General features: G+C 42.4%; 1 protein-coding gene across 4 annotated transcripts in view; it reads left to right on the top strand.

Moving 5' to 3' along the window:
* ARHGEF28 (Rho guanine nucleotide exchange factor 28) overlaps window positions 1-24353 on the top strand; it is a 159047-nt gene that overhangs the window by 42851 nt on the left and 91843 nt on the right. For all 4 annotated transcript variants that reach the window (XM_074570225.1, XM_074570227.1, XM_074570226.1 and 1 more), the window contains exons 7-9: window positions 5870-5942; window positions 9143-9189; window positions 11411-11471. In XM_074570225.1, the coding sequence (XP_074426326.1) occupies window positions 5870-5942; window positions 9143-9189; window positions 11411-11471 (181 nt within the window). The remainder of the gene's footprint in view (window positions 1-5869; window positions 5943-9142; window positions 9190-11410; window positions 11472-24353) is intronic.

Below are 24353 nucleotides of genomic sequence, written 5' to 3'. Positions count from 1 at the left end.
GACTCTTCAGGCTGGATTTGTTTTTGTTGAGTAGCCTTTTAGCCTAAGATACCCGTGTCACTAATGGCCAGCATAATTGCAGGATTACTGTTGTGAGCTTCTACTCTGTGTAAGTGTAGCACACTGTATGTGTGAATCACAGAATGATGGGGGTTGGAAGGGACCTCTGGAGATCATCTAGTCCAACTCCCTGCCAGAGCAGGGTCACCTAGAGCAAGTTGCACAGGAACGCGTCCAGGCGAGTTTTGAATTTCTCCAGAGATGGAGACTCCACCACCTCTCTGGGCAGCCTGTTCCAGTGCTCTGCCACCCTCAAAGTAAAGAAGTTCCTCCTCATGTTTAGATGGAACTTCCTATGTTCAAGTTTGTGCCCATTACCTCTTGTCCTGTTGCTGGTCACCACTGAAAAGAGCCTGGCCCCATCCTCCTGACACCCACCCTTTAAGTATTTATAAGCATTGATAAGGTCCCCCCTCAGTCGTCTTTTTTCCAGACTGAAAAGACCCAAATCCTTCAGCCTTTCTTCATAAGAGAGGTGTTCTAGTCCCCTAATCATCTTGGTAGCCCTTTGCTGCACCCTCTCCAGCAGTTCCCTGTCCTCCTTGAACCAGGGAGCCCAGAACTGGACACAGTACTCCAGGTGTGGCCCCACCAAGGCAGAGTAGAGGGGGAGGATGACCTCCCTCGACCTGCTGGCCACACTCTTCTTGATGCACCCCCCGGATGCTATTGGCCGCCTTGGCCACAAGGAGATGTTGCTGGCTCATGGTCTTGCTGTTGTCCACCAGGACTCCCAGGTCTCTTTCCACAGAGCTGCTCTCCAGCAGGTCAGCCCCCAACCTGTACTGGTGCATAGGGTTATTCCTCCCCAGGTGCAGCACCCTACACTTGCCCTTGTTGAATTTCATAAGGTTCCTCTCTGCCCAAATATTCAACCTGTCCAGGTCTCTCTGTGTGGCGGCACAGCCTTCCGGTATGTCAGCCACCCCTCCCAGCTTTGTGTCATCAGCAAACTTGCTGAGGGTGCACTCCATCCCTTCATCCAGGTCATTGATGGATATATTGAAGAGGACTGGACCCAGTACTGACCCCTGGGGAACACCACTTGTCACTAACCTCCAACTAGACTCTGTGCCCCTAATCACGACCCTCTGAGCTCTGTCTTTCAACCAGTTTTCAATCCACCCCACTGTCCATTTATCTAACCCTCACTTCTAAGCTTCCCTATGAGGATGCTGTGGGAGACCGTGTTGAATGCCTTGCTGAAGTCAAGGTAGACAACATCCACCGCCCTCCCCTCACCTATCCATCCAGTCATTCCATCATAGAAGGTGATCAGATTAATCAGACATGATTTCCCCTTGGTGAATCCATGTTGAGTGCTTCTGATAGCTTTCTTTTCCTCCACATGCCTTGAGATGATGCCCAGAGCGAGCTGTTCCATCATCTTTCCAGGGATGGAGGTGAGGCTGACTGGCCTGTAGTTTCCTGAGTCTTCCTTCTTGCCCTTTTTGAAGACTGGAGTGACGTTGGCTTTCCTCCAGTCCTCAGGCACCTCACCTGTTCTCCAAGGCCCTTCAAAGATGATGGAGAGCAGCCCAGCAATGACTTCTGCCAGCTCCTTCAGCACTCTTGGGTGCATCCCATCGGGACCCATGGTCTTTGGATATCCAGTTTACTTAATTGATCTCTAACTTGATCTACCTCAACCAAGGGAAGCCTTCCTTTGTCTAGACTTTCCCTGCTACCTCCAAAGTCTGGGGCTTTTGGGGGCTGGCCTGAGCAGTAACATCGAAGCAAAGGCAGCATTCAGTAACTCCGCCTTCTCCACATCCTCTGTCACCATGGCTCCTGTCTCATTCAACAGTGGGCCTACATTTCCTCTAGTTTTCCTTTTGCCTCTGATATATTTGAAGAAACCCTTCCTGTTGACCTTGACACCCTGTGCCAGGTTTAATTCCAAGGAGGCCTTGGCTTTCCTTGTTTCATCCCTGCATACTCTGACGGCATTCTTGTAATCTTCCCAAGTGGTCAATCCCTTCTTCCACGTGCTGTAAACTTCCTTCTTCCACTTGAGTTTTTTCAGAAGCTCCTTGCTCAGCCATGCAGGTCTCCTTCTTCCGTTGCCTGATTTCTTGCTTTTAGGGCTGCACCGATCCTGAGCTTGGTGAAGCTGGAGGATAAGAGATGTTGAGAACTTTATGAAAGCCTTCTTTACGTCCCAAAGCGGTTTTGAATCATTGTGGTCTCTACAGTGGATATCTTTCCCTGAAATCTCTATGTCTTTAAATTGCATTCCCATTGTACTCATGTTGGCAATTTGAAATATTTAATCTAGTTCCATTCTTTTGTCTAGTAGTGTAATGCCAGTGAGCTTGTATGAAGAGCCAACCCCAGTCTATTATTTACAGGAGAAATACAGAGTATGGATGTTTGCTATCAGGTTTAGTTATGATGTAGTGGGTCATACTTTACCGGAAAGTATCTGGAGCACTGCTGTGATATTCTCCAGGGCATCTCTCAATTCAGTAAAGTAAGGAGCAGAACACTTGAAAGCACAAGTTCTTTAATAGCAATGCAGGTGCTCACTTAACGCTCTTAGATTGATACTGCATGAATATATAAAACTAGTAAACTAAAACCACACTAAAAACAGTCTATTCTCTTTTTCTGGTCTTAAAATTAAGCTTTTATTTTCCATGCTTAACTTCAAGTCTTCTTACTTGTGCGCTGATTTTCCTTGAATTGTCTTTATTGCATTTTGCATGTTTTTTTTTTTTAATTTAGAGTGTGATCTATGTGTTATGTTTCACACAAAAACTTAAGGTTGATGTATTGTATAGTCCTTATGTATAGTCTTGTGTAACTACACTGCCAAGATTTTGATTTCTTCCAATACAAAGAAGTTATTCTGTGTTTGTAGTTTGCAGAATACCTACAATTTTTGTGTGGCTTTTCCATGGAAACTACGGTAAACCCAATAGCAAAACCAAGACTGTCATGAAGGATGCATTGTTATTTATAACATTGGCTTTTTCTTGCACTCATCAAATCCTTGTTCTTTCAGTCTTTGAAATGGAAAAAGGAAGTGTGGTATGTTAGATGTTTGCATGGCTCCCAGAGACAAAGGTTGCAATTTCTGCACTTGGTATTTTCAGGAAAAAACTTACTGCCTTTCACTTGTGGGTTTCCCTTTTGCTCATTCCTCTAGTTGCAGCAGTCTGGATCCTCTGTTGTGGTGACCCTGTTCCCCCCCTGCCCAGCATCAGTGTTGCGCTGCTTTTAATAAAGCAGAAATAAGCCAGAATAATTGGGAAGGTCACATGGTTTACTTCATTTCCTCTGTACCAGTTATCATCCTGAAGTGTATATGGGGGAATGATCAAACTGTCATTTTTAGACTATGTATTATGTCCAAAAGGTAAGGTAAAATTAATTTTCTTTCTGTTGCAAACAAGGACTTGCAGCCCTTAATTGCATCCAAAGCATAAGGTGGGCATTAGAGATTTCAAGATACATAGTCTTTTTAGGATAGAGGTAGAATTTGTTGCTGTACTGCAATATTCAGCTCATCTAAAACAGACTAATACTGTACATCTACTGTATTGTATCTTGAGACTGCATAAATGACCACATTGCTATTTTAGGCTTGGGTCAGGAAGACATGGACTAAAGAGAAGGAGCTTGTCTCATATGGTGGCATGCAGCATTGGATTTGTGCGTGTTAAATGGATGACTGGGAGCAGCACAAACTATTTTTGCACTTAGTCATGCAAGAAAATCCCAGTCTTTCTCAAAATATGTTCTTCCGTCCCTGGTCTGTGGGAACTTTTAGTCCCTTTACTATTCCTTTTAAGTCTAAAAGAGTAATGGAAAAGTTAAAAGAAATAAGCTGTCAGTAAGCTAGAGTTACCCATACGGGTGCCATGCCGTCACTGGAAAACTTCAGGGGCTCTACAGTTCAAAAAGTGTAAACCCACAGATTTTGTGGCTGTGCTAGGCAACGCAGAGGAGAGATTTTTCAAGAAGATGAGGGAGACTGTGGAATTGGTTGAACTCTGCAACCTCCTTAGGGCAAAAATTCCTGTGGTGGTAACAGCACCCATCAGTGAGGCTGTGTGGTTCATTGTGCACCTCCGGCAGAGCCCTAAGCAGTGCGTGGAGGTGATCCGTTTGGCTGTCTCGGTTGCTGGAGGCAGCACAGCCAGTGCAGGGAAGAAGTCCTCTGCAAGAGGAAAAGAAATCCAGAGGAGGACCACGAAGATGCTCAGAGGGCTGGAGCACCTCTCCTATGAAGACAGGCTGAGAGGGTTGTGGTTGTTCAGCCTGGAGAAGAGAAGGCTCTGGGGAGACCTCATAGTGGCCTTCTAGTACCTAAAGGGGGCCTGCAGGAAAGGTGGGGAGGGATTCTTTATCAGGGAGTGTTAGCAGTAGGACAAGGGGTAATGGTTTCAAGCTGAAAGAGGGGAGATTTAGATTAGATACTAGGAAGAAATTCTTTACTGTGAGGGTGGTGAGGCACTGGAACAGATTGCCCAGGGAAGCTGTGGATGCCCCATCCCTGGAGGTGTTCAAGGCCAGGCTGGATGGGGCTTTGAGCATCCTGGTCTAGTGGGAGGTGTTCCTCCCCATGGCCTTAAAGATGATCTTTAAGGTCCCTTCCAACCCAAACCATCCTATGATTCTATGACTAATGGGCACATGTGAAATAGCTTCAGGCTAATAAAAGAATCATAGAATTATAGAATGGTTTGGGTTGGAAGGGACCTTAAAAATCATCTAGTTCCAACTAGGTCATCCAAAGATGATCTAGTTCCAACTAGAAGAGAAAGGCCAAATCACAATAATCATCCAAAGTGATTAAGATAATTTATGATAATTTAAATAATTTTGTTGCCTGGTGGTGGACAGATTCAGTAATTTTCCAAGGAGGAGTTGGCTTATTTCTACCTGGTAGGTGTAGGAGTAGGAAAGTGTCTCGCACACCAACAGATGAGCAGAAAAGAATGCAACTAGCCCCACCGGGGCGTAGGATGTAGCTAGCTTGACAGCCGTGTGCTTTCAAATCAGTCTGCTTGTGATATTCAGCCCAGAGTCATCCCTTACTTTATCTTTGGTATTCAGGTTACCATGCCTTTTCTTCACTTGCTGTTCCATTAGATGTCAAATACACAGGCAATCTTAGCTATAGGGAAAGCCTAGAAGCAAGCAGAGTTGCAGATGAAATTATGCCCAAGGTAGACATTCTCTCCTCCCCACCCTTTTCTTACAGTCTTTGAAGGTAATTGCTAAAATGAGGGACTGGATCTTTGCCCCCTCTTCCTTTTGAGCAGGAGTGATATAGTCAGTGTGTGTATCCGCGCGAGGGGTTTGCCTGGCCTGGGACATGGATGCTCCTGCCTTCCAGGCTGGGTTTACCATGTAGTCAGTGTTTAGCCCTGGTTTAGGCTCTTTGTATTGCCTGTCCGTCAAAATTGCTTGCTTTATAGGGATGCTTTCAAGGTTAACTAGACTTCTGAACAGAGCTGTTGTGCAAAGCTGCTGTGCTGATTTTCTCATAGAGAAGGAGATTATAAACAATGAAGTACAAATGTTAATCTGATCCTTTAGATCCCTTGTGTATTGTAAGCAGGAGGTAATTTCTCTCTATAGTTGAAAATAGCAATTCCTCAAGAGAGAAACCGATAAACTGTCCGTTTCCTCTGGAGGGTAACTGGTTAGAATACTGTGTGTAATCTCTATCAGTCATCTTAGTGTTGCCTATAACATATTTGTTTGCTAGTCTTTTATATCGTTTATGAGTTTTCAGATAAATGTCATGGGTATCAAATATAATTACTGTCATTTTGATTTTATTTTTTTTTTTTAGACTATTAATTCAAACCAAGTTGAGACAATGGAAGGTCCAAAAATGCCCTGCAGTACAACAAGCTCTGTAGAAGGTACAGTTTTTTATTCCATAATGTTGCAGTCTTTAAAAGCTCTGGAAAGTTGGCACAGATTCGTACACTGTTTATTTATTCAGGAAGATTGCATGTTTCGTATGACATTAGAGACCTGTAAATAGACAACAGTGGAATATGCCTGTCATAGACTACAAGAGTTGTGTAAATCGTGATACTCACTGCAGAGCACTAATGTCAGACTGAACTTGTTAACGAAATATTATGGCATTTATAGTGACTGGAAAAGCCTTAACTAATTTTATTGTAAGAGCCAGCAAAATGTCAGAAGGTTCCAAGAGAGGGCAGCGTCTAACTGAATGAATGCTGCAGCCTGCAGATTCCAGTAAAGCCAAGTAAGTTTAATAAAGATAGGAGCAGAGTAACTTCTGTATGAATAGTTTTGGGATCCAGCCCGGACTTCTTAATGTGGCAAAATTCCCATGTGTTTCAACTAGACCTTCAATATTTTGGTGAGTGTTTTACCTCTGCAAGGATTGTGGGGACTGTGCTTGCTGATGAGGACGCTCTTTCATTACCAGAATACATCCCTGTGTCGCCCAGAGCAAGCATCTCTTAGACCTGAAAAGAAAAATCACAAAAAAAAAAAAAAGTCATTCTTCAGCATGAGAAGTAAGACACTTTGGGTGTTTATGTGGGATTGTTAGGAATTAAGAGTTTCCATCAGTTGGCCGTTTGCTTATGTGGCTGTTGCTGTTCATTTGGATGAAGCCACAAGCTGAAAACTGTGAGCTCTGCAAGAGGCTCGGCCTTGCTGAGTGGCTGTGCTGGAGACAGCCCTACTGAGGGCAGCAGAAACGCGAGCACCAGCATAAACTGCCAACAGGATCAGGACCAGACCGAGGGAAAGGCAGGGGACTGCAGTTCTAGGTGGCATCAGCTAGTAACTTTAAGTGAAGGGATAAAATGGGGACACAGTCATGGTGTAGCTCACGTTTAAACATGTAGGCTGCCGTTGTTAGTGCTGGAAAGGGAGTTTTATACCTGACTTCTCCATCAGCGTTCAGGCAACAAGTGTTCGGCCACTAGAAGGTAAATTTGCAGAGAAATGATAAGCAGTTGCGAACTATGCATCTGTTGTTGTAAGAGGCAATTTACCACACGAGGTTTGTGAATTGCTAGGTGTCTAGGAGCCTGCCTTACCTCTCTCCATTTGTCAGCGTTCAGAAGAACAAAAGAACTTTTTTCAAGATTGAGTTAAAATTGCTGCTGGAAGCAGGAGTTATATGAAATATTGTCAGAGTACTTATTACTAACATTGTCACTTGCATTCAGTGAACTGCTTTGTAAAGTGGCTGCTAAGATCAGGACATTAATTTAGTGCATTGTGTCATGAAAGGATCCCCCTCTGATTTTAAAACTGCTGCCATTCCAAGAAGTAATAACTACTCACTTCTGGGTGCGCCTAAAGTCAAGATCAACAGGACCTTTAAAACACAATGTTATCAGAAGCCCTGAGCTATTACCGAGTAGAGGTTGCTACAGCAGTACATTGCTTCTTGTGAAATGCAATCCTACGAAAGTGGTGGGTCAGCGTAAGGTGATGCGACTAGCTTAGCAGTGAATCTCCCATAGCAACTTAATTAAATTCACATACATGGAGTGATACGTTATCCAGGGAGCATGCAGAACAAAAGGTGAAATAGATGGTTCTTTGTCTAATTCAGTAGTTTCTGCTTTTTTTGTTTTCTGACCTTGAAATTCCACGTCCACGGGTTGACTGAATGCTGTTATCTGGAGCATAAGCCATGTGCTTCTACAGAATATCAGGCATAGAGCAAACAGCTTTTTATTTTTGTGAACTGTGAAACTGATAATAATGCCGATTGCATGGGAATGCTGTAAAAAAACATCTCCCACTGAAGCTTTTAAAGTAAGTTTCTGCAGTTAAAGTTACAGAAGAAATAGTCTATTCCTTCTAGCTGAAAGGTGATGCCTGAGGTGCTTTGTTTGACAGCATGAATGATTTTGTGCTCTGTGATTGCACTCCGTTAGAATGCAAGGGGAGGTATATATGTGGCTGATGCAGAAGGTTGATTAAAGAAGGTGGATTAGTTAAAAATTAATGATAGAGATTCTGATCAGCGTGAACCCAGTCCTGACTCCTACCAGCATCCATAGGGACAACAGGTGCACTGATTGCAGTGGGCCCATAATTGCATCCCAGAACTTCATCTCACAGATACCTGACGGTTAGGTAGTGTTGTTGTTGCCGAAGATTGTGTGATTTAGGTAATAGGCAGCTGTCTTTGAATTGTTTTTCCAAAGATATACAGCTTTTTTTTTTTCTAAAACTTGAGTATAGACTTTGTGCAATGCCAAAAGAGGACAGAAGTCCCAAAGGCGCACATTTCTCAAAGCAGTCCCCCAAACCACCTTCTGAGTCATACTTAGTTTAACTATTTGCTGGAGCTGGAGAAGGGAGAGGAATTTGTGTACCTGAGAACAGATGTGAACCTTGAGTTGAAATATTCAATGTGAAATGAAACATATTTACCATCATAACTCTGGCTATATAGTTATTATTATTTAAAATATATTTACTAAATAATAATGTTCCTGGAAGCCTAGGTAATGCTGGTGTTCATTTGCATTACTGTAGCCAGGTTAATCCTCTTTGCTGTTTCACAATAGTCCTTGGGGCTGTGTTTGGGCAAAACTTGCGAAGTCCTTTGCATGTGCAGTGTCCGTCCCCACAGCCCTGTGAAGAAATCATTAAAAAAAAAAAAAAAAAGAGTGACAGAAATGAAATTATTTTTTTACTTTTTGGGGTGAAAATGCAAGGTCTAATTTCAGAAACCGAATGAAACCTCTGCAAAAGAAGAACAGAGCCCAGCTGCTCTGCAGAGTTGTTGTGAGGCTTGACGCTAGAACTGTTGTTCCTGAGCATGTGAGAGTTAATCAGCAGGTGGCTGATGAAGTGCCGTTCATGCCTAGACTAAACATAACTGTGACAATGACATACCACTTGTTTTGCATCCGGCTCACACGCTGCAGGTGGGAATGCTGCCGTGGGGAGATGTGTGGGCTGCCCATGTCTGTTGTCCTAGCTCGCCTGCCTGTTTACCTTTTCCTCGTGCTTAAAAGGCCTCCTGCACTCCTGTTTGAGAAAGCAGAGACACCAGCCACAGAAGACAAAGCCGCAGACCCAAACTGAATAAGAATCTTTGCTTTTACAGGGCCCATGGACTCATCATCTGACGAATTGTCCCAGGATGATACGAAGGTATAGATTTCTCCTTATTTTCCTTATTCTCCTATTAGCTAAGCTTCGTTTAGGTTGGGAAGCAGCAACCTCTGCTTGGCTGTATGAGCACCTCCCGGTGCTAACAAATAAATAAAGTTACTAATGCCTGCCAGACAACATTTCCTGCCCGTTCCTATCCTGCGGGAATAGTCACTTGTATAAATGATTATTATTTGAAGGAACCTGTTAGGGGGTTGTGGGCTGGAAGGCTGGGTTGGAGAAGCAAGCTCTGCTTTTGGACCAGAAAGCTTTTGTGTTTATGGTGAACCTTAGTGCCTTCAGGGAGCTTGCAGCTTGTCTGCCAGTCTGAGGGGAGCACAACCTGTTTCACAAAAGCTTCGTCCTTGAGGCAGCATGATTCGTTACATCTGAGGAGTTAGTCTCCGAGAGAGACCTTGTGGGTAACTGCAAGTCCTTAACTGGGAAAAATGCTTTGTGTTAAAAAGGCAGTTCCCACTGTCTTCGACATGGGGGTATCTGACATTTTTTTTTGGGGACCTATAATTGCGAGAAGTCCCATTATGGTTAGTCAGTAGTATTTGATCTCTAATATTATATTCTGCTTTTTATTTATATGTATCTGTTTAGAAAAAACAGAAAATCTTTGTCTCGGTGTTTTTTTAATCACCTTTTAAAGCAGGAGCTTGATTATTAGCTCAGCTGGGTGTGAAGCTAAAATAATGATTTAGGTTGAGAGAAACAAAATCTGGTAAAACCTGGCAAATCTAATAAGGGTGATATCTTCTTAATTTAATTTGGTGGAATGTTGTTGGACTGCTGCTTTTGTTAGGTCATTATTATAAAAGTGATGACCTCTTCATTATTATTATTATTTTCAATTTTTAATTGTTTGGGATTCACATGTTGCTATTGTCATCTGTTGTCATGGTTTTGGCAAAATTGGCCAATGGCCAGTGACAGATGCCCCCGCCCCCCCCGGCCTCTTGTACATGCAGATGAGGAGGAGAGATAGAGATTTATGAGTTTAGAAGAAACTAAACTACTTTAATGAAATATTAATAATAAAATAAAAAGGTAAATAATGAAATAGATACAGTATATACAAAACCGTATTCAGCTCCCAGGATGATGTCACCGGCAGGCACTGGGGAAGTCCCAGGCTGGACGCAGTGATGGGTGGGAACCGGGTTCCAGAGTTGGAGTCAGGAGCACACTGATTGGGATCAAAGGCAGATGAACAAACAGGGTCCTACTCAAACGTCAGCCACTGAAGGAAGAGGGTTGACCCTTTGACCCCTCAGCTCTTATACTGAGCAGGATGCAGATGGGATGGAATACCCCGTTGATCAGTTTTGTGTCACCTGTCCTGTCCGCTCCTCCCTGCAGATGGGACCCCTCTACGCTTTTCCGTTTCTGACCCTCCAATGGGGCAAATAACGAAATTAGCTGGCCTTGGATGTTATAGCAATAAGTATAATCAAGAGCTTCTCTGCATGCCATTCCTTGTCACAAACTGTCTTATCACTCTGAACGAACCACTTTAGACACAACATGCTGTTAATTTCAGAGAGATAGAAGAGGCCTAGCTAAGAAGTAAAATTACTGAACAGAAAGTTGGCTCTGTTTTACCTCAAACCAGGACATCCATGTAATCTCAAAATTATATCTCTGCAGTATGCCTGCATTTTGGAGTTTTATGTTGAAAACTTATATTGGGGCAGAGTGCTGCAGCACGTGAGTCTTGCTGGAGGGAAAAGGTTCTAGTACCATACTGACTGTCTCTTGTTTTGTTCTAGTGGAAAGGCCGTAGTTGACTCTATAAAGAATGAACTGACCTATGATATTTCTACAGGTGTGAACAGCTCAGACATTAGAGAGGGAGGCATCTGAGAACTGTATTGCTCTTTTGTCCAAAACACTGTATATTGACTAGTTAGGCTACAGTTAAACTTTATAAGAGAAAAGCAGGCTGAAAACTGGAGTTTGCATGGAAAGTAAGATAGGGTTTGGTCTCTTGTTCCATTATGCTTAGAGTTTGAGTCCACAGGGTTCATGTGCTTATCTTTAGAGTCTGGAAGTGGCATGCTACATCTGTTGCATTTATTCAAATGGCTAAAATGAAGTGACTGCTGTTTGACAGTGTTTGAACTGAATTCTGAAAACCTATAGCACAGCGTGCTACTAAGCACAAATGCAACTATTTGTCTTCAAAGATACAGCTCAAGTTTTCTGTTTCTAGGCTTCCCAAGACTCTGCTGTTCCATCTAAAGAAAATGAAGATCTTGTCCTGTTGGGCATAGGTGAGAAATAATTAACTGTTTTCACTTCCCAAAAGTTATTGATACATACTGTGATGCCAAATACACACAAGGCAATTTCTTTAAAAGAGTATATTAACTGTTGTAAGAAAAACAATCTTGAAAATAATTTCTGATAGAGCCAACTTATGTGACTGAAAATGAAACGAAGCCTGTAGAGATGTTTCGACGCCATGGGTAAGTGAGTTGTGGGGCTGGTAGGAGAATATAGCCAGTTGCACTAGACAGTAACATTTAGAGACTGAAACTCAAATGGAAAGGTGAGTATTTTCAAGTTTGGGGAAAGCCCCAAGAACAACGTGCAAACACGGGCTCCTGCAAAGCACATCAAGGCAGAAAAAGACAACGGGTAACCGAGCTCTGCCAGCGGGAGCTGCTGTGCCACAGCCTGGCATCACTTGCCTGTGGTCCAGCGCTGAGCTCAGAAAGAGCAGCCCAGATGGTGGCGCTCAGACAAGCCCGTATGCAAATTTGGGTGGCTGCAAAATAAAGGGTGGCTCTGTGTGTGTGGAAAGGGAGGGAGGGTATGTGTGCCTGCATGGATGGGGGTGGTGCATGTCAGCGGGAAAGGGGCTGATGTAAACGCAGAGACACAGTTGTAAGGCAAGAAGCTGGCAGATTATTTTAATAATCTCTCATTAAAATCATCACCTAGTTATCTATTTTTCTAATCATTGTTATGCCAAATGTCTGTGCTTCAACCATTTAATCATGTTTGTCTCACTCTCCCATGCAAGGAGTACAGGAGCTGCATAAGGGAATTTGGAGTAGTAGCAAAAATGATGCTATTCACAGTTATCCTGACTTCAGGCCTTTTGAGCATAGGACAGCATAGCAGTCATTGCCTTGCACAAAAATGCCGTGCATGTATGTGAGATGTGTGTGCCCATATGATCAAATCTGTTTTGTCAAGCAAGACCAAATTATTGGACTGCATCTCAGAGTAGGAGGATGTGGAGTCATCGGGGAGTAATTATGGTTTGCTAATCTGAAGCGACATCTGCTCTAGTTATACCATCTGGAGGGAACGTGAAATAGCTTAAAAGCTGATAGAGTGGAAGTTCTCCACCCTGAAATTATTGCTGATATTTCTTTTTCTTACCCCTGAAATGCATTTTCCTTCTAAGGGATCATTTGCACAGCACTGCTTGTGACAGCTGGAACAGGAGCTAGGCTCTCTGGCTTCAGACCAGCTCAGTCTCCTCTCTGATGCTTGGATGGGCAGCTGCAGCAGATCCTGAGTCCTCTGCAGGGAACAATCAAGCAACTTTGGCCATGGCTCATACTGCTAGTTAGGAGTGGTAGGGTATATATTCGTAGAGGAGCTTCTGGGTTAAAAAAAAAAAAAGAAAAGGTGAATTCGCATACAACTTGGAACAAGATTTAAATGCTTAATATTTGACTTAAATATATTTCCTTAGGCATGTATATATTTACATATATTTCCTTAGGTATGTATGAAGTAGAATTATAAATACAGATATAAATGTGCATATATACATATGACTGTACCTGTATATGTGTATATAAATACCTTTTGTTGTGAGCATAGGGTCAGCTTGTATTAAACTAAGAAAAATTCCCTGTTGTACCTCTTATCTGAAAAAGAACCAACCCTCCCTCTCTCTCTTCCATAAATCGTAATTACTGTGTAGTAAATTTAAGAAGTTGCCTTGTTGGTGGAGAAGCTGCTGAAATTGGTTCTGCTCTGACGTAAGTCACTGTAACTGAGAATTTGGTTGCCCTGTGTAAAGGACTGGAGGAGCATGGACTCGCTGCTGGCTGCACCATGAGCTGTCCTTGCCCGTCTCCTATTTGTGTACTCATGTTGGCTGAAACGCTCATAACATAGACATCTGATGGGGTTTTGCCATTGACCTCAGCAGGGGCTAGAGGGCTTCCAGTCAGCACAGGTTGGGGTTCTGATGGGGCTAAGCGCAGGCTGGGGAGTGAGTGGGGTGTGCATTAAAAGGTGAAATTGGGGAGCGACAAAGAAGGATGGAAATAGAGCTTGGTGACAAGCAGGAATTTATAAATTGACTTAAGCTGATTTTATTGTTTTATTTGAATGTAAATATCAGTATATGTTCTAACCTGACTCATATAACCGTATTGCTAAATATTGTAGTTTTATTACCCTAGATTGTTTTAAACTACTTTTTAAAAAATTGTTTGCTTGCCAGTGTTCTTAAATGGCGATGTTTTTGGCAGGAAAAGCACACAGTGGGGGATAAGGAGAGAAATGAAAATGGTTGTCAGTGGGGGAGAGGAAGAGGGAAAGCAGCTAAGGGGGGCTGAGTGAAGAAGAATGAATAGAAATGAGCAAACTCTGGAATCTCACTAGAAAGTTGGATTCATAAATCAGAGGACTTCTAAGAGCAAGAATGTGAGTGCTCTTTGAATGCGTACAAATTCCCCCACTTCTGCTTCTCACTTCTTATTCCACGTGGTTCTTGCTTTTAGAAACCTTTACCAAAAATCAGTCTCATCACGGAATGGTTTGGGTTCAAAGGAAATTTTAAAGAAGCAGTGGCCTGAAAGGGCTCTGCTGTTCCTGCCCTCTTGTTTTCTTCCCCAGCCTGCCCTTTCAAGCATACTGACCATTCTGGCTCTTTCCCCACATCCAACAAAGTTTTGGGAGTATCTTTGCAGGGGCTCTCCCAACAGTTGGTAGGATGCAAAAAGGGTACCAAATCTCCTTGCTCCCTGTCTTCTTCATTTTTGGGTTGGGACCTGGCAGCCTTAGGCACTATTTGAGCCTCGTAGCTCAGGTTTGAGAATTGCAGTTCAATTTTTTGGGCAAGAGGCTTCTCGTCCTCACCCCTGTGAGTGTCAGGGTGGGGATGGACCAATAAGAAGCCACATGAACTACAGACGATGGTTTTTGGGTTTGCTGTATTCAAGAGTTGAAGGAGTAGGAGTGAACTGTGGGGCACAACAGGATGCTAAAGCAGGCTGAACAGGGCATTGTATGGATACTTGTGAGTTCAGTGCTAGTCACACCTGCCAATCTTCATCCCCCTCTCTCTGTCTTCCCTGGAAGTTGCTAGAGATCTGTTTTGTGTTTACAGAGAAAAAGGAAAAAAAAAAAGAAAAAACTTTTTTTTTTTTTTCTCATTGAAAGAAAACACACTGGAAAGATTGAGAGACAAAAACAATATCCAATTGAGGAGAGTAGATGAAAGAAACAAAATGGAAAGCAACAAAAAATGATATTTTTTTTTTTTCCTTTCAATGTTAAGCATATGTATTATTGCCAGGCATTGTCATCCTCAGAGTCAGCAACCCTGTACATTTCGAGAGAGAGTCTAGGAGGTGACAGCTGAATGCTGTTACTGTTGGGCATGTGACACTGTTAACTGGGCATGTGTTTTTAAACATTTATAATTCCTTCCTGTTTTGCATAGCCGGTTTGGAAAAAGGATGTTCACAAGGCCATTTATAAAGCGGCAGAAGTTTCTTTTTTCCAATAAGAAAAATCTAACTCCCAGTTTTTCTTCCGAGGAAACATAGGTTGCTTCCCTTCCCCTCCCCGCCCCCCCCCCCCCCCAAAACTTCAGGAAGGCAGGATGATGTTAATTTTTCAAAATATTTTCCCTGCTCTCCTAGTTACAGTGCCAGTGACCTAGTGGTGTCTGTCTAATCTATTCTGTTTACTCTGCCGGTGGTGAAAAAGTTCTGCAAGCCACGTTTTGCACTTTGAGAGATAAAAATACTGATCCCAAATTTTTGGCAGTTTGCTGTATGTGACCAGGCAGCTACAAAACACTTTTAGTAAAGTCTGCCCTTTGATTTTCATGGTTCCACAGAAATCTGAGTTTAACCACACATCACTTTGAGTAACAGAACATTGTGATCTTCTTCTCTCTGTAAACCAGTAGGGCTGCACTGTAATCTGCAGAAAAATCTGGTTTCAGTGTTGCTGTTCTGTTCTTTTAGATTTCCTTACCATGGTTGGTAAAACTTAAAACGGTGGGTTTTTATTTAAGATAGAAAAAAGCATGATCCTGCTGTCTGGAGTCCTGCCTTTGTGCAGTTTTTGTTAGGTCTGTGAAATGATTAGTTTTTCTGCTTCTTGCTGTCAAATCCTTCACTCCTAGTGTTCATTTGCTTTTGGTTTTTGTTGGGCAGGATGTATTTGGAAGTGTTTCGAGTCAAGCATGCCTGTTTTGACATTGGAAGTACTGGAAATAATTTTATGGTTATTGATAGATAAAAGTGAAAGCTACGTGTTAAATGTTGCCTATTTGAGACAGTTGCAAGAGGCTGTGCAAATCTTTTCTGTTTGTGGTCGTTTTTATTTTTTCCTGGCAGCTTTCAGTCCTGTCTCTTCCTTATGCTTGGAGAGAGGTTGAGTGATCCAGCCATAGCGTCTCTAGTTCAGGAGCTGCAAACCTTTGCTTCAGTTTCTCTCCATAATGGATTCACAGTAGGACCTTGGGCAAGTCACTTATCTTTCCCTGTGTCTCAGTTTTTCACCTGAAACCGGGAAGACCACAGAGAGTGAGGTGAGAAAGAGGCACTGCAGTACGTGAATGATTGGAGATGTGCAAATACTCAGACTGATTGCGTCGAAGAAGTCCTGTAAGGTCAATTTGCTGTAAAAGAGACTTTTTTAAAACTCATTTCTGGTCTCATTTTAGGTAGGTGGTCTGAAAATTGCAGAGAAAAATAATAGCTGAAGAAAACTGCAGAGTTATTGCTGCAGTTACAGACTGGCAATTGCGCTCTGCCCTTTTTTGACGCAGCTTTCAGAGATCTTTATGTTGCTGTTTTTACTTTTGCAAAACCTTTGCATGGTTCCTTGCACCTTGCAGAAGAAAGGCTTAACTTGGGGTTCATCTGTCAGAGTCCTGCCAGAAACAACCTTTAAACAACACTTAAACATGACAGTGGTTTATTTCAGTAGATAAAACATATTCTCATTTGTTTGGAGTGTCTATAAACAACTAAATATTGAAGACTGCAGAATAGTTGAGACCTACATAATGTGGGAAGTAAAATCTTCCTGGGATGTGAGACTGAGCTGAGCTTAATTAAAAAGCTGTGGAGAAATCTGGAAGAAGCAGCACTAGGCACTAAAACAAGCTTGTTCTTGTTTCTTGGAGTTTCCTCCACTCTTGATTTTCTGAGCCATTATAATTCAAGTTAACCTCAAAAGGAAGACAGAAAGAAAAATGAACAAGTTTCAAACATGTGCTGTCTGGCTTCCCAGAACTTGTCTTCCTCCTCTGCCTAAAATCCAAAACAAATTTGCTCAACAAAATAATCCTTCAAAAAGAGGCTCTTTTTTTTCCTGATGTTTAAATAAGCTGTTTTGCTTGTCTTCTGCCTGGTCTCATTTCATGTTAACATAAATAAACAATCTGGGATATATCTAATGTCAAGTTACTCTTTAAATGTGAAATATAATCCAGAAATACATTGTGAAGACAACAGTTGTAGTTTTGAAAGTGCACACATGAACACATTTCTCAGCTTTCTTCCTCCTTGAGAGGCAGCCCTTCCCTTGAAGTCTTCCCTGAAACATGGAAAATTGGATTTTTAACGAGGTGGGTCTTTGGTGAACTTTTTGGCGGCGCACGCTGCCAGCGTAAGTGCAGACTCAACAACGAAGTCATTGGCGAAACTTCAGTAGGAGCGAGGCCCAAGTTAAACTTGGGTTCGCTTTCATGTGAGGCCGTGTGTGTTCTCCCTGTTGCTGGGGCTCGCACAGGCCTCCGTGGAGCCGAAACCAGGAAGAGATTTTTATTGACTGTAGCCCTTAGTTCTCAAGCTTTTGCAAATAAACTCAAGGGAGCTTTTCATCAGGGTACGAGACAAAAAACGACGAGCTTTCCGTCCACATTTGTACTGCATACCCCAGCTAGTCTTTTCATGTGAATAGATACCGGACAAGGAGAGCATTTAGGCAAATTATCTCTTTATGTACTTTGTTGGAAGTGCTTAGTGGTTGTTTCAAGAGTCAGGGCACACTGACCGCTGTCATGTGAAAGTATTATTAATGAGCTTGTTATCCTGAACTGAGCTTGTTATCCTAAACCACATCAGGTGAACGGTGCAGTAAAAAAAGGAAGAAAAAAAAATAATCTGCAGTCAGTCATGAACCAGACGTCAGAAGGGTTTGAGACAGCGGAACACTGTGAAATCCTGACAGCGGGACAGCAAACTAGACAACATGAAGAGTTTGGGACACAGCCTGAGATAATGCAGTGTGAGACAGTGAGCACTGGCTCTTCAGAGCTACATTGAGTGAGGACTGGGTAGAGGGTCATGTCTTTGCCTCAGTTTTGTAAAAACTCTGAGCCCTTCTTCATCCCAGTCTTGTGGGTGTTCTCCAAGGATCTTGCAGTACTGTCAGATTACATTACAGATGCATTGCTCCTTTAGTTTATCAAAGAAATAAGACTTAAGTGCCACCACTTACAAACAGTTGCTTTTCAGGAGGTACGTATTGCTAATAGCACTTTGTAGGATAATGCATCATTCATTGAACATCACAAACATAATATTTTTAGCATGAAAGTGTTATACTCATTATAGCTGTTCTAACTGTGGTTGTCAGCCTGGTTTCAAAGAAAACATGAAAAAAACAGCCTTAAAAATTAATTTCATAATTCCTGTTGTAATTAGAAATATACCTGCAGAGGATTAGTAAGGAGTTAGCTATAAATTTAGATGGTACAGTCTCTGCTCAGTCTGGATGGTTTGCAGCAGCACTGTGATTCCATGTGCCCTGTCTGTGGTTGGTAAAAGGATATATCCACGTGGAAGTAAATGCAGTGGAGCATAAAAACTCTTGGACTGTCATTCTACCTTAAAGCAATCCAGAAAGCGGTGCACAGAAAACTGACTCTGCTTCTCCTGCAGCCTGCTGTTGACTGCGGAACACTTCAGTAAACTTGGGGGTCTGTGTAGGACACCCTTTTTGGAGACGAGTAGGGTGGGTTGTGTCTCTCAGCAGGGTGTCTGTGAAGGCAGCAGCGGTTCTATGCTCATTTCCAGGCTAGTGCCCAAGAAACTGCACAAGTAAGTCAACGAAAAATTGACCCAAATTTATAGTACCGCATCTGTGTTTTGTATTTTTCGTTAATGTTTGTGCTATCTGTCTACACAGCACCTATAGGAGATGCTCGTTACAGAGAAGGGGTCTCATGTGTGGGTGAGTTTCGCCACCAGCCGTGTGGATGGAAGCGTGGAGAACACCAGCATGAGGGGCGGTGTAAGCAGGAGGTTTGGGCGCTAGAGGGTGCCAGGGACATTTAATCTCATGTTCGATACCTGCATTCACCCAGGACTACGCTTCCCTGGGAGAGCAAAATCTGCCGCTTTAGACTGGTAGTGGCAGGAAGAGGCTCCGCGATGCTGAACGCTAATGATCTTTCACCCTTTTGAAACCTGTGGCTTCCTTGGGGTTGAAACGGTGGAAAAGCAGGTGTGTTTGCGATGGAAAGAGTGATGGAAACTAAACTCCCTGTTCCTCCTTCCCCTGCCCTGCTCCCTGCCCTTCCCGGCCCTGCAGGTGATGAGGGGTGTGGAGGCTGCTGCAGGGTGAGTGAGAGAGGTGGGATCCACTGGATACTGTCATACACCAGGCAGTGGTGATGGGCAGTGTCTGCCTGCCTGGACCTTTTGGGACCCACTGCTGAATAGTTTAAATTCCAAACTGCTGCGTTACTTGTGGGAGACGTCAACAAATCTCTGCTCACAAAATAAGGAAATAAACGGGCCAGTTCCCTAAGCTGAATGCATGAATCAGCCATCAGAAATTTAGCAATAGGGCAGGTCATGAAAACAAGTGGGGAAGGTCCTCTGCCACAATCCTAAGGATCTAGACTTGGTTCTGTGTAGGAAAGCCACATGCGCCTATGGGTCACAGAGGCTGGTGGAGAAGATCATCTGGCCCTTTCTACACCATCTTCCCTTGTCAGGGCCTTCTCTGCGGCTTTGGGAAATGATTGCAGGCTCTGCTGGTCCTGGGGCAGAACCAAGCTGGGGGGAATCAACTTCATCCCTAATGTCAGGGGAGACTCTGCCCAGAGCAAACCGGGCAGGGCGTTTTTAGCTCTCATCTCACCTGTGTCCAACAGTGACCCTTTCCAGCCCTGTTTCTTGGGGTGGTAGCCCTGCTTTCCATCCCCTCTCCATCTGGGTAGGGGGCACTGGGCCCTGAGGGGTTGTCTCCTCCTGATCTGCCAGCCCATGGTTTAGCAGCGTTTGGGGAGAGGGAGCCCACCCGCTTGGTGCTGTGGCGCTGCTGGAGGGGAGACACTGCCGTTCCATGGAGACTGCGGATCCTGGTGACAATTCCGCTGCTTCCTTCCGTCTTGCCACAAGCCATGGAAACGGTCAGACAATAAACAATAGACCGTAGTATCTCATTTTTATCATATGGATGTGTTTTGGCAAGCACTGGGTGAAAGAATTTAAGGCATTACATTATTTATCAAAAGCATTAGCCTTAGGTAATGCACACAAAAACCCCATTTGTTCTTTATCTTCACATCTATATCTTGGTATACATAATTGAAAACATTTTTTTGGTGGAAAGCAAGGTTAATATTTTCCAACTAGGAAGCACCTTTTACCTCATAAGCTGCCAGATCTCTGTGCCAAATGCATGCAAATGCCACCACTTTGGGAACAAAGAGTGGCAGGTGAAAAGTGGGTTGGATCATCCCACAAAGTGCAGGAATGGGGCAGAAAAATATTTTTAGCCAAAGACTGTAAGGCAAAGCCCTTCTTCGTGACAAAAAGCAGCATGAGGTCTTTCACAGCCGCATAAGGGAGTTTTACAAACTAGAAAAAAAAATCTTTCACAAGGCCCAAACAGAGCAAATAACGTGAGTGATATACAATTAACCCTTCAGAGACAGGGGTTAAGGTTGATTATTTATCTGTTCTTTCAGACTGCCATTGACAAATTCCCCTGCAAGATCCTGTTCAGGGAAGATTGCAGTAAGCGGGTGAAAAGCCTAAGAACTCGGCCAAGAAATAGACGATAAACAGCAGCAGTAAATGATCAGGTTTTTATCACAGCAGTAGTATGGATTCTCCAAGTGTTATGTAATAGGGCTGCTGTTGAAAAATTATTTAACAATCCTTAATTACTCATTTGTATTAGAACGATGCTAGTTTAATGGAGGGAGCAGGCAATAACTGAGCCGTCAGTGAAAATATTTATGCAGTGTGCAGGGGTCACTCAGGAAAGTAAATGTCTTGGCATGTAAAATATTTTAATGCCATTAAATACATCAGCTGCGTTTCCACATTCTGAGTGTTTTGTTCAGTTCTAGTTATCCCTCTCTGGGCTAAACAGAAGTCCAGGAAGACCAATGGGAGTGAGTAAGTGTATTTCAGTTGAATGTATAAGTGAAAAAAGCCAGAACTGGTCAATTGAGATAAAATGTTCGCAAATGGAGATACCACAGAAGTAACCAAAATTTACCTTTTCTCATAAAATAGAAAGAAGGAATAATTGCTAAAATCAAAAGGTGAGAAATTCAAAAGCCAGTGTAAACTATACAGCTCTCTCTAAATGTAAACTGCTGTTTGCCCATGGAACATTGCCTTTTGTACACGTCTGAAATTAAGACTTTTATTCCAGTTGATGAATATCTGATGAGTGAGAGAGCACCCTTGGGTAGGGAAAATTGCTGTGTAGAGGGGAAATCTTTTGTGTTGGAGCAGTTGGGAAGACATTTCCTAAGTGAAGAAGTTATCCAACAAATATGCTCTGTCCTTTCCTTTCCTCTCAAACTGGGGCCACGATGGGAGGCCGGGGATCGCCCTGAATGGTGTGCAGGTAGGAAGGTGTACGTCAGCGCCTGCATTCCCGTATGCCCAGGGGATTTATCAGTGCAATTTGAACCTGACATTCCAGGGAGTGGAGATATTTTGAAGTGGATGCTTAAAGCATGGATTTATATCCTCTCTGTGTTTTCAGTCATCCATTGTCTGTTGTAATTCCCTGGGGCTGTTAATTATATATATAAATCAAACAAAGTCTAAGGGAGTGTCTAATATTTAAAGTGAAAGTCTAAGGCTTCCAGTGTCTGGGGTGAATTATTCTTTTCAGGCCTAACAAAGCTGGCAAAACTTCAGTTAAGGGAAGGGCAGAACAATGATGTGTTTCAACTGTGTTTTATGTAATTTGTGCACTTTATGAAGTGCTTGTATAATAATTATTTTATCCCTGAAAACCTGATAGGTATTTTTCTAATGGGTTTTGAGTTAAATTTGCATTTGAATTGCATTATTTTCTTTCAACAAATACATTGTTATCTCCAACTGAAATGTGGATTGAGGGATCACTTGAAGCATAATACAGAAGTAGCGCTGCAGACCTCAGCAGCCTGAAAAATAATTGAAGTGAAGTAAGGAATGTTAACAAGCTCAAATGTCATCATCTTCCAAAAACTGACGTTTAAGCTGATCCACATTCCCTCTCCTCCTTTATGTGGAATACAAAAACACATACATTGTGGGGTAACTAAAAGAAATGTTTGGTGAAGTTGGTTAAGAAACAGTGGACATGTTATTTTTTTGTATTAGCTCTTGTATAGCCACATTTGAGCGTGTTTAAAAAAAAATGTAGTTTGTGTAGTGTAAAGATGTTGGGGGAAGGGATAATGAGTTCCTACTGAATACTAATTGCCTACGAGTTGTTCAGGGAGACTGTATAAGAATGGAGGATTTGTTGTAAATTAGTCACTAGCTGTATTGTGCATTGCTATGAGGTTAGACCAGAGCTGTAAAGGTGCCAGCTCTACAAAATCCTTATGATTCACTGTCTAACTTGGTGACTGTGTGAAGGAGAAAATGCTATTCAGACTAAATATTATTGGAAAGAGAGGTCCTCTAATGACAGTGTAATCTTTCTTTGTAACACTTGAGCTTTAAGCTCATTTGAGCTACTAAATGGGAGCAACAGATTCTGAGTGGGTTATCGCTGCTTTTTCAGCTGCAGCATCCCAAAGTCTGCCAAAGTTGTAAATGCTGAGACGAGGGGTATTGCTCTGCGGTAATATAGGGTGCAGCAGATTGATTAGTGCTTTTAGCTTACTGTTAATCTTTGGCTTCTTTAATTCCAGCATTTTGCCTGTCCTTAATTTGAGAGTCCTTGTAGACCCCACTTTTAACATGGAAACAAAGCTTTGAAAAAACATGCAATAGTTTGTTTACTTCTAAGACTTATTTTCTCATTCCTCACTCAGCTCCTATTGTTTTCATTTACATCAAAATGGAAAGGTGAGTTAATGATTCATTGGCACAGGGTGACCTTTCAAATAGCTTTGGACCACGATGCAGCAGCTCCACTCGAAGCTCTCATACTTTAACCTCCTTGCTTCTGCCTTAATATTTGCAGCCTGATCTGTCTACATGCCTGGACGCCTGAAGAGAGCAAACATTTACAGCTTCTCCCTCCCCTGTGTTTAGTGGGCAATTTGATCCTTCTTTGTCCATTCCTTTATTTTACATCACTCTTAGACTTGACTTGCTATTCAGAACAACAAAGTGCAACTTTGGGAATCTGCTCTGTGTTTATTTAGCACAAAAATGGACTCAGACTCTGATTCACCTTTTAATTATTCTTGGCCATCCTTACCTAAAATGAGGATTCGAAGAAGGGCATCCAAACCAGGTAGAAAAAGCTGTCTTTATTTTACATGACTCTTGCTTAATAGCTCTGCCTCCTTTTCATTGTCTGGTTGTGTGCAGGTGGCTATAAACAGCTCGCATGAGGTAGATTTCTTTCTTTCAAAAGTCTACCTCACTCTTGGTTATTCTTTCATAAATATAGGTACTGGAATTTGTTAAGTAAGAAGAAAGTGTTTTCTCCAAATTATGTACTGTTCTTTAAAATTGTTTTTATTTCTTTACTCTCTTAGGGCTTTTTTTTTTTTTTTTTCTTTCTTCTGGTTGCATGTGTAGCTCTCACTGAGCAGCTTGGACACCCTGGGAGCTGCACGGCACGGCAGCGGCTGCAGAAAACTCTGCTGGTTACAGTTGTTTTCATTTAGGAAGAATTTGGTAACTGAAATAAGCCTCAACAGCTAACAGGAGGTTTTTTTTTTCCTTAAATTATGTACAAAAATCTTACCAGAATGAAGAGGGAAATCTTTTGCTTTCTGTACAAGAAAGCAAAAGGGTCAGTTACTCTCTTTGGTGGCAGGGTCAGTAACTGTCTTTGCACAGTTAGACATTGTTGTCCTTTGTGGAGAAGTCTTTGGGAGGTAAGCATTATAAATGTTGGCGGTATGATAAAGGGGGTTTTAAGGATGTTGAAAGGCACTGACCAGCAAGTTTATGTTAGGAATAATTACAATTGAAAGCTTTAATGAGGAAAGATAAATTTTTGCTACATTTAAAAGCAAAGAAATGAAAGGAAATAATGGCAAAAAATGTTATTTGTGCCTCCTCCTTCCATAAAATTGCTTTTTTGCGTTTCAGAAAGGGAAAAAAACAAATACAAGGAGTAAGACCCATCAGTGTCATTAAAGTCAATGAGCCAGGAGAACTGTGTTTACACATACTGAGACTTTGACCTAGTTTTAGAGTGAAAAATGTGTACAGAATACACATTTTAATGTGCAGAACACCTTCTGAACTTTTTACTTTTATTCATGGGGAAATCCAGTATTTCCCAAGCATCTAGAATTTCTGCAGTGTCTGTGGATGCACGTACAATTTGCAAAGAAGATGAAATGGGTTGCAGGTTGCGTGGTGTGTGTTCTTTCCATCTCTCATGAGGAGTTGTTTTACCTGTAAATGCTGTAGCTGTGCACCCATCCTCCATAGCACACCATTGTTGTTACTGATTTGTTATTTATCTTAGCCTTTTTTTTTAAAAATACTTCACCA

This window comes from Larus michahellis, chromosome Z (genome assembly GCF_964199755.1).
Source record: "Larus michahellis chromosome Z, bLarMic1.1, whole genome shotgun sequence".
Taxonomy (NCBI): Eukaryota; Metazoa; Chordata; class Aves; order Charadriiformes; family Laridae; genus Larus; species Larus michahellis.
This window is presented reverse-complemented; position numbering and strand designations above follow the sequence as displayed.